At 37.5% G+C, this 11,101-nt stretch overlaps 1 protein-coding gene across 1 annotated transcript; it reads right to left on the reverse strand.

Moving 5' to 3' along the window:
* Positions 1-8,862: 8,862 nt before the first annotated feature.
* On the reverse strand, positions 8,863-10,846 carry LOC145159178 (purple acid phosphatase 22-like). Its single transcript, XM_079078108.1, has 5 exons — positions 10,621-10,846; positions 10,203-10,494; positions 9,496-10,064; positions 9,323-9,411; positions 8,863-9,242 (listed from the first exon to the last, which is right to left on the reverse strand). The coding sequence occupies exons 1-5, from the start codon at positions 10,759-10,761 to the stop codon at positions 9,014-9,016; spliced, it is 1,320 nt and encodes a 439-aa protein (XP_078934234.1). The 5' UTR covers positions 10,762-10,846; the 3' UTR covers positions 8,863-9,013.
* Between the last annotated feature and the right edge of the window lie 255 nt (positions 10,847-11,101).

Consider the following 11,101-nt stretch of genomic DNA (forward strand, 5'->3'; position numbering starts at 1 on the left):
CATGATTCCAACTAAAGATGAGCTTCCAATGGACCCTTACAATGTTGCTCTCTAACGATATCAAGATAATTTGGGTCGGGGTGTCAATTACACCAACATGCAATTGGATCTCCTTATGCAACACATGAACATTCAGTGACCCAGTGCTTATCCGGTTACCCGTACATACCAAGCTGGGATGATTTATGGCGAGAACAACAAGGTGGAGCGAGTGGTAGCGGAGGTGGCCACAACAATGAGGATGAGGAGTGATTTATTCATTAATTGAAGTGGATTAAAGACAATTTCTTTTTGTTTTGTTTTGGTTGATTTGTTTTGGTCAGTTTGTTTGAATATTGGTAACTTAGGATTAGGATATTTTTATTTGTTTCCTTGTTTTATCTTGTTTCTTGTCCGTAGACTTCCAGGAAAGTTTGAGTTTGAGAGAGGAGTATTTTTTCGCGATAGTTTGATGAGTTTAAGAGAAAGGTTAGAAAAGCGGCGAGAGACGAGAGATTTGAGCATTTCAAGCATTTTTTAGATCAACCGAGTGATAAGTCACGTTTCCAGAAATGCACATCTTTATTATTGACCAAAATGTTGAAAAATATGCTCAAGAATGCACACATTTTTGAATTTTTACTACCACCACGACGTGGTGTCACTAACAGATTACAAAAAAAAATTATGCCACCACCCAACACGACATGGTCCCTACTACCACGAGGTGGTGACCTCTCGAGTCCGATTTTCGAGTCTTATCAAATACATTATGAAGTATAAATGTCCAATTCCTAAAGTCAAGTTTCGTAGCGATCAACCACTTCCGTTTTCACACTTATGAGCGAGCGATCCTACACACGAGCAACACAATTCACATTGTTACTTCTATCCCAAGGGAGTCTATTCCTTTTTCTCCCTCTTTACTTTTATGTCGTGCATATCATGCAATGAGGGCATTGCATCAAATAAGTTTGGGGTAGGGGGTATATTGCATTAGGAAAAAAGCATTTGATTTTTCAAAATTTTCATTGCTAGTTTTTACAAATATTCATTCTTATAAACTTGAAATAATAGTTTAATTTAGGAAAACCTAGTTAATTAAAATGTTTGCTAGTATTCGATGGGATGATCCGAAGAGAGCCCAAATGTTTACCCGAGCCAACACATGTTATAATGTATTTGTGGCTTCCCATTATTAGTGAAAAGCCATGAGATATGAAAGATAATCTAGTAGCTTATATAATGTAATAACTTCTGCAGCGTGTACCTGAAATCCATCCATGAATGCTTATGTAGTCATTGCACTTAAACTAATGCCTCTAACCAATAAAGGTTGAAGTTAAGCTCCTTGCTTAAGCATGTAAGACTTAAATGAATAAATGAGATGTAGAAAGAGAGAGAGGGAGAGGGAGAGAGAGAGAGAGAGAGAGAGAGAGAGAGAGAGAGAGATAGAGAGAGAGAGATACAGAGAGATACAGAGAGAGAGAGAGACAGAGAGACATAGAGAGAGAGAGAGAGAGAAATTGCCAAAAAGTTAAAAGAATTTTGGAGTTGCCAAAGTATGAAATCCAAAGATCAAAATTCTGAAGAAATCCAAAAAGTTGAAGATACCAAAAATCAAACAAAAAGGTGGTGAATTCAAAGAAATTGAAAGGAAAATATCAAATAAGAGATGAATTCCAAAGAGCTCCATTGTGGTATCAAGTTGTAATTTTTCTAGAATTTATGTATGCTTGGTAGTTTAACCAAAAATACCTTGAGGTTAAGAAAGATTTATGGGGATGGGTTCGGAGGGTTGCAAAAATGAATGTCGTATAAGCTAAGGGGTGAAGGTTCATAAGGATTGTGAGTATTTAGGAATGGGAAGTTTTTAGAAATCGTAGACACAAATACATGCATTGAGGTCTTGGGATAATGGTTGGATTTGAAATGGATTGTTTTATGCAATATTGGTAAGACAAAAAATCAATTCGCTTGGGAGCAAGCAAAGAATAAGTGTGCTGTATTTCGATATGTGCATATCTATACATATAATTTTACATCATATATTAATATTTCTAGTTACTTTTATGCCCTTTATAGAAAAAAAGGTACTTAATCTGTTGTATATTGTGTTGTAGGGGTAAAAGACATGCCTGAAGCAAAAAAGAAGTTGGAAGCTAGGAGTATGAATCAAGTCTTAAAATGAAGGAAAATATACTCTCCATGTCGTGGTGACATTCCCACGACGTGGTGTTTTTTACTGTCCCGATGGATCTAGAAGACTTGTTGGATACTGGATAACCATGAAGGTCACGACGTGGTGGTCTATTTTTGGGAATCTATAAACAGAAATCATTCTCTTCCGAAATTAGAACCTTTGGCTGGAAGCTACTGACGATTTTTGAAAGCCAGTTATCCGTTTTGAAGCTTGGAAGTGCAGAAGTCGATCATAGCTTGGGAATCGAGAGCATTAAGGCAATACAACCCTTTATTATGATTTTCTACTTAAGTTTACTCATGTTTATTACAATGAATTTCGTTTTTCTCTGTTTTACTGCTGAAATCATGGGCTAAAACCCTATGACTTTCATTTAGTGTAGGTTTGCTTGACTTCTTATGGCTTGATTGATGGTTAGGATTAAGTTTTATTGGTTATTTGTTGCTTTAGCTTATTAAAGAACCTTCTATACTTATGAGAACTACTATTTCTATTTATTGTTGAGTTTGATTTAGATTGCATGACCATCTTTCTTAATTGAACTTGAATCTTATGACATTTGTGAATTGCAAAAATTATAGGACTAGTGTTTTGACCAAAACTTAGGGTTAAATAGTAAAGTGGGTAAATAATTGTAGGAGCTAATATATGACAACCAATCATATATTGAATTGAATTAATAAATCAATTTGATCAATCTATTATAAGTCTAATTTAACTCGAACTGAACACTAGTAAACTTGTTAGTTTATCCTCCTGATCACCATATGAATGAACTTGTTTGCTAAAGGATTAAGTTAGTGAACATTAACTTGGTCATCTTAGGAATCGGTAACCAATGAAACATTAATCCATTGTACTTCCATAAATCAACCATAATAGCAAGTAAATCGAAGCTAAACGAAATTCTCTCAATTACCTTGATTTAAATCTTCTTTTGTGTTTCTAGCTTCTAGTTTTAATATTTGCCTTAATAGTTGATAGTTAGTTAGTTTAGTTAATTAAGTTTCTAGTCTTTCAAAACTAGAGAAAATCCTTTTTTCTAAATTTAATAGTAATTTAGTTAGTAGTAGATAAAATTAACTAATCATTATGTTCCCTGAGTTCGATATATGTCTATTGTGCTATATTGTTTTCAACAAGGTACACTGCCTTAGGTAATAATTAGTTACATTAGTAGGATTAACTAGTGCATAATTAATCAAGCATCAAGCAAGACCTGATCTAGCGACCCTACGGATTACTGATGGCCGCCAGGGCAAGGCGGATGCGCCTATTGTGAGGATCAGAGCTTTTCAGCTGCCAGTCGAGGAGGCTCGTGCTGCACCAGATGTGGTGATGGGTATGTATCTTCTCCTTAACTCTTTATTTATGTTTATTTTTTTGCTTATATTTGTGTGTTTTGTTTTAGGATTGTTCCTTGTGAACAGTATCTCTGCCTTGGTATTGTTTGATTCGGGGGCTACTCGATATTTCGTATCTCTTGCGCTCAGCAAGAGGTTTCTTGGACCTCCGGGGAGTTGGATTGTCCATTAGAGGTTGAGATTGCAGATGATCGATCTGTCCATGTACCGAGGGTTCATCGGGATTTTGTTCTAGAGATGTTCAACGACCAGTATCTGATTGATTTGGTTCTATTCCTTTGTGCGGGAACAAGGTTATCGTAGGGATGGGTTGGTTAAGCCGTAACGGGGTAGTGATAGATTGTGAGCATCAGCCGGTACGCATTTGTGCCCCAAGTGGGGGAGAGTTGCAGTACAAGGAAAAGGGTAATTAGCGGCGATAAAAGTCGCCGGTAAAGAGTAAAAAAGTCACCAGTAAAGGTAATAGCGGCTACATGTCGACGGTAAAAAGTCACCGCTACTGCTCTGTCGCTATTGATCAAAATGTCGCCAGTAAAGACAATTGTTGCCGCTAATTCTCCTATCATCGGTAATACTTCTTGTCGCCGCTAATGCTGATGTTGCCGCTAATGCTAATGTCGCCGGTAATAACATTTTTCATTTTTTTTAATCAATGATTTGGGTATAAAAATACCGATACATAACGACATTAAATATAGAAAAAATACATAACAATATCCGATTAAATACCAAATACTATTATAATTAATTTCATACCAAAATAAACAACCAAAGTTTTACAATTCTAACAAGTGGCAAAGTGCGACGACTAGTATAACATACAAAACAAAAATTAATTATCCAGCGAACCATCATCTCCGTTCCCAATGTTTCCTCCTTGATTATTCCCCAATTGAAAAAACACATAAAGCTCCTTCCTACATGTCGGGTCATTGAGCATTGCCCGAAGCTTTTCCAACTACATAATAAATAACAAAATGTATAACCTTATAAGTTAAATTATCAACATAAACAAAAACTAGCAAAGTACATTACTATTTATTGCACGTAAATATAAGATATACCAAAAGTACATTGTTATTTCTTGCACTTGGGACAAAAACACAATTACTAAATCAACATGCATTTATCGATGCCAAAGTATATTGCTATTTTTAAACTAAGACAAAATACCAAAGTACATTGTTATTAGCGGCCATTAGATTAGAAACACGATTGAACGGCTCTAGTTTACCAGAACGTGAAAACATGGATCTGTGTCATGGTCGTTTAGCGGCGACACCAATAGCGCCGGTTTTGAGTGGTTTCAAACATGGATGTCCGGTTTACTTCTAGGTTTTGGAAGAGGTTGCACGAGGAGTTGGATACTCGTTTGCACTTCAGCATGACTTTCCACCCGTAGACTAACGGATAGAGTGAGCGGACTATCCAGACCTTGGAGCATATGCTTTGGGAATGTGTATTGGACTTCGGTGGGAGTTGGGATACATATCTCCCTCTGGTGGAGTTTTCGTATAACAATAGTTATCACGCCAATATCGATCGACCTCGTTTTGAGATGCTCTATGGGAGGAAATTCAGGACCCTGATATGTTGGAGTGAGGTCGTTCAACGAGTTATGGGGAGTACCGAAGTGGTACTCAAGACTACCGAGTTGATTCAGCAGGTTCGAAGTAGACTTTAGACATCTAAGAGTCAGCAAAAGAGCTATGTTGACAAGCGCCAATCAGACCTAGAGTTTTAGGTTGGGGATATGGTTCTCCTGAAGGTGTCACCTTGGAAGGATGTCATCTGATTCAGTAAGTGGGGCAAGGTGGTCCCCAGGTATATCAGTCCTTTCAGGGTTGTAGCCTAGGTAGGCAGGGTAGCGTATCAATTGGATCTTCCGAGGAACTCAGTCAGATTCACAGTACTTCACATCTCTCAGCTGCAGAAGTGTTTGGTTGATGATTCTGCAGTAGTTTTATTGGAGGATATTCAGGTTGATGACCGTCTGAACTACATTGAGAGACCGGTAGCGATCCTCGACAAGAAGACAAAACCCTTGAGGAACAAGGTTGTTGAGTTAGTGAAGGTGCAGTGGCAGCACCGCAAAGGTTTAGAATGAATGTGGGAGCCAGAGCACAAGATGAGGGAGCATTACCCAGAGTTATTTCTGGCAGCGGAATTCGAGGACGAAGTGTGATTCAAGTGGAGGAGAATTGTAACACCCAAGTCGTCAGGTATGAAAATTTATTCATTATTCAAATAAAAGTTGTGAAGGGTTCATGAGTATGCTAGGCGTACTCCTTGCATGCGCACATCGGGGTGAAGCCAAGGGCAAACCCTAAATTTTAGGGTTTGCATCCTATGTAAGATCATTAAATCCTTCAAGTTCATAAGCTTTTCAGCCCCCGTTTCCTTTGAGTGCTAATCTTGAAACCCTAGCCATCTTGAGTGCATTTTTGAGCTTACAAAGAGTTTTTGGGTGTTCGTTTGTGGTTTTGAAGATGATGGAAGCTTGAGGAGAAGCAAGTAAGAAGAAAAAGCGTGTAGATCCAGAGTTTGGGCATCATTTCTAGCTCATTGGAGGTATAAATTTGAAACTTGTTCATTCTAAGCTTAGATCCAGGTTTAAGGAATAAATTAGCATCTTTTGGTCCCATAACTTGGTCTTTTGGAGTATGGGCTACTCCAGACCATTTAAGCTAATCCTTTTTGACTCTTAGAGCTGCATGAAGTCATAAAAATCATATCTTGAAGGTTAAGACTCAACCATGCATGAGTTGGTGACCACTTAAAAGAGATAGAGTCCCATTAAGGCATGCAAGAGCATAAAGTTTGCAAATTTTTGGCTTAAGACACTTTTATGAGATTGGATCTAATTTTTAAACGTTAAATCTTTATAGGTTTAGACATTGGAGCATTTTTAGGCGGACTGACCAGTACGTCGGGCGTACTCTTGAGTACGCTGCGCGTACTGGGCCAGTGCCCTGATTCCGGATCATCAGCGTACGCCAGGCATACGAGCCATGTACGCTGCGCATACGTAGTCTGTGGGCTTAAGAGATTTTTGGGCTCGAGTGTTGTTAGGATTTTTGACTTGTTTAGGTTTAGGCCTCATGCCTACCTGTAGTAGCGGGACATTTATGGTCTCTAGGTCATTTTAGGAGCTCTTGGGCTATATTAGGCCTTAGGGCCTTGTAGTTGGGCTTGGAATACCTTTTTGGGCTAGTTTGGATTTGTGCCTTTGTGGGGGAGGTCCAATGAGGCAAGGGTGAAGAAACCCTTTTGCTTTAAGTTAAGAATTAAGGTTTGGACTCTCAGGTTAGATTATTGACCCAATTTCTAATTAGAGTTTTATACTTATGCCTTAGGGAGAGGATTTCGGGAGTTAGCCGCTCGAGCGTGATTTGATACCTTCAGTCTTTGGTGAGTTTCCTTCATTGTATATGTGGGTCGAAGGCACTAATGCAAACCCACTAGTTTATGCTTGAAGTATCATGTTTGTATTCGTGATAATTGTCAGTTATGCCTGTATTTTTTTGATGTCGCTGTGATTCTTTTGTTATGATATTATGTGGTAGTATTAGGGGTGAAATAGACCCGGTATCCGGTTGAAATAGATTGAAGGGGATTGAATGCCCCCATATATTCTTGACTGTATCCGGTTGAAGTAGACCGACGGGGACTGCAAGCACCCAGATATGCTTGATTGTATGTTTGTATAGTATGGGGTATTTTGGGGGAACTTACTAAGCTTTGTGCTTACGGTTTTTAGTTTATGTTTCTGGTACTCTCAACTCGAATGGGAAGGGTCCGGCCTGATTGCACTGCATACACCTATGATTTTCCGCCTTATGTGATTTTTGGAATTTTGTACTCTGATAAAACGTTGTTATGATACACTTTCGACTGTTTTGATACGATTATCGTATCTTTAGAATGAAATTTAAAAACAGAATTTTATCCATATTTTTGAGACGTTACACTAACTTTGTTGTCATTGGTCGCTAGGCGTAGAGAAACCACACCATTCCATTCCATCCCACATTCCCCTAAGTTGTGCTATACTGAAATCATGTCTACTGTTGTCCTTAAAAAGAATGGTCAAAGTCACCTACCCATTCACAAATTCTAAAACGATTAGACCATTATTCAAACATTGAACATTAATATATTGATTAAAAATAGGTTTCTTACAAACTTGTCGATGGTGCACCACTAGAGGTGCATATGTCAAACCGTTTTTTTTACTGAAGGAAAAACAAACCGAACCGGGTTTATGAGAGCCGTTTTTACATAACCGGTTTGTTTAAAATCAAACCACCACTTAGTAATGTGTTTCAATAAATATCGCAAACCGGTTTTTCTATTAACCAAACCGAACCAGTTTTATATATATATATATATATATATATATATATATATATATATATATATATATATATATATATATATATATATATATATATATAACCCGGGATTTTAGCGCAATTTCACTTCAAAATACTGGAAAAAAAACTGACTTTTTAAATCAAAACCGATATAGAAAAATCAATTTTTTAAACACCTTTATGAGCCAACCCATCACCCATGCCCAATGGTATGCAATTTTAGCAGGACCGGCCATGAGGGAGTGCCGGGTGTGAAGCCGCACAGGGCCCCGAAAAAAGATAGGCCCGAATTTTGTCTAAATTAAATAATAATATAATATAAATAAATATATATTTGTTTAACGAAAATAATGCATGTTGTGTGGTTCAGCCGGTTAAAACGCTTGATTTTCTTTCTATTAATCTGTGTTGGATTCCCATTTATTTCATTTTAACTTTTAAATCCTATACACGTTCGTCTCTTTTCAATTTAAATCAAAGATACACGTACAACCCCTGCTTTATTCTACATTTTTTACAATCTACCACTCCTTTTAACTTTTTTGCTAAATTAGTTTCTAAAAGTTACATATTTAATCCTAAATTTGTATCTGTTTCTTTTTAATCAATTTATTTACTTTTTAGATTTACATGACGGCAATTCACCCCGTAAAATTATTTTTCTTTTATATATAACATTTGTATTTAGGGGCCCACTTTTATCTTTCGCACCGGGCCTGAGCCTTAAAAATCAATAGACAGGCCCTGATTTTAGCAATCCAATGTGGCCCATTATGCTTCTCAACGCAACCACTTTTGTTATCATATAAACTAGCCCACCTTTCTCGTCCTTGGTAACGGGCTTAAAATATCATATCTCGTTTTTGTGATATTGGTATATATATCATTTATATACATCATACAAAAATGACTTAGAGTATTTAACTTAGTACAAATAATATTTTGTAAAATGAATACTCATTTTTTTAATTAAAATATCAACATGTATACATTTTCAACCATTGCTGAAGAAACTCTATTTTATCTTAAACTAAGAAAGTTAACACTAGACCACATAGAAATGATATATGATCATATGGTAATTAAATCGCTCAAAGCTCATCTTTCCCGGATGTATGTTCCATTTTTTGTTCCATTTTGGGCGCACATGAGCACGAAGATCTCAAACTTTCCAGCCAAATACCATCGGCCACAACATTCGAAGAGTCATCGTTGCGATTCCATGACCAATGAGCATGAGTGTCGTTCATTATTCTCAATCGACCATGTCCAAAGCTTGCTTCCCGAAATAATGATATTACAGGCTTAGGTTCTTTGTATCTTCATGTTATCCAAAACAAATCTCAAATTAATTAGTTCCCATACTAAAAACAACCAAGTACTGATATTTACAAACTTACAACATGGCCAAGCCTTCTCTATTCCCCCCATCTCCAATCGTTATGTACATCGGACCACATGGATCAGCATTGTTATCATAAACCCTAGTCTGAAATTAATGTTCATAAACATGTTGCAATTCATAATAAAAATTGGATTAATGGAAGGATGGATTAATATTAAGAGGACTTACAAAACGTTCGTATGCATGAACATGGCCTGAAAAAACCATGTCAACACGCGAGTTATACAGCATTTCTTCCATAGCTAGTCTCATGCTTTCACCTTCTCCTTGATGGGCCAAATTCGAATTATACCATGGTGCATGGAGGAGCACCACCACCCACGGTGTTCTTGATCGATCAATTTTAGCCAAGTCATTAGCCAACCACTTATATTGATCAGAATCAGGACCAAAATCAGCATAAGAACCTAACATAATGACGTGAGTTCCCACTACATCAAATGAGTAATATAGGTTTGATTCCGAGCCACTTTCTTTATATGGCATGGGCCAACGCGAATTATAGGCTTTGAATCCTTTTGGGTAGATCATCGGAAATATTTCTTGTTCATGGTTCCCTTGGGTCACCATCCATGGCCTACGGCTAGCATATGGCTCCACCAAACGTCCGAATGAATCCCAAAGTGGTTGTTGTGTATCTGCATAAGATAGGTCGCCGGGGAGGAGCAAAACGTCGTAGTTTCTTGCATTAATATGTTCTAAAGTGGTGTTCGTCCATTCAGTCTGACCAAGGTCACCTGCGCCCACATGTGTAAATCATATTAAGAATCTTTTCGGCAGTTAAAGTTGATATTGCCAAAAAAAAAGGAAAAGGGAAACTTAAGGCGTCATCAATGAAAAGTATAGGAGTCTTGAAACCAAGAAAAGGTACTCACCGGCGAGAACAAACTCAATGGGATACGTGGCCGGCGGTGTCCGGAAGTTAAACTCGGGGCCGGAGCCACCACATCTGTAGTAATACGTGGTGGCCGGATCTAGTGGTCCGATTGTGACATGGTGAATTTTCCCGGAACTATAGAAGAAATAACGGTAGGATGTGTGTTCTCCGGTGGCTGATGACTCATATTTCCCCGGAAGTTTCCCATACTCGACTGTAGATGGCACACCGTTTTCGTCGGTTACCCATGAAACCTTCATGTAATTGTCTCCAACCAATGACACATGCACCTAGAGATGGTGTTTTTCAATTAAATTATGCACTCGCTAACGAGGTATACTTTAATCCGAGTAAATTCAGTTCTGAAACAACACAATCATAATGACAATGGAAGATTTTTAGAGAGAGATATATACCTGTTGAGGATGAGACTGTGGACGATTATGAGGAGTGAAAACAAGGGGTCGTGCAGGCTGACGGACAAAATCCTCCGCCGCATGGTGTGGTCGGAGGAAAAGGAAGAAGAGGATAGGGAAGAGGAATAGTAATTTTGGCATTGTTAGGGTGTAGGAAACTAAAATTAAAGCAATGAATAGAAGAGAAGCATGTTTAAAGGCAATGTGTTGCAATGGCGTGAAGCAAACTATAATTTTGAAACAATGTTGTCCATGGATACGCTTTCGCCAATCAAACGCCACTCATATTACTTTTCAATATAAAAAATATACTACACATAGTTCATAAAAAAATATTTGATTAATAAATCATTTGATAGTACATTCAAACCTTATTAACTAATATATTTATTAAGGTTTAAACATTTTTTTTGAAATCTACAAAAGTCTTTATATTTTGGCTATATTGACAAAAAACCACCCCTTATTATTATTATTATTA

The sequence above is a fragment of the Lactuca virosa genome, chromosome 2 (genome assembly GCF_052849685.1).
Source record: "Lactuca virosa cultivar CGN04683 chromosome 2, Lactuca_virosa_CGN04683_v6, whole genome shotgun sequence".
NCBI lineage: Eukaryota > Viridiplantae > Streptophyta > Magnoliopsida > Asterales > Asteraceae > Lactuca > Lactuca virosa.

Bases quoted from the DNA above. Each gene is read 5' to 3' on its own strand.
- LOC145159178 (XM_079078108.1), bottom strand. From the start codon at position 10,761: ATGCCAAAATTACTATTCCTCTTCCCTATCCTCTTCTTCCTTTTCCTC. The intron at 10,065-10,202 runs GTGAGTACCTTT...ATGTGGGCGCAG, and splicing joins CATTGAGTTTGTTCTCGCCG to GTGACCTTGGTCAGACTGAA. The intron at 9,243-9,322 runs GTAAGTTTGTAA...GATAACATGAAG, and splicing joins AGAGAAGGCTTGGCCATGTT to ATACAAAGAACCTAAGCCTG.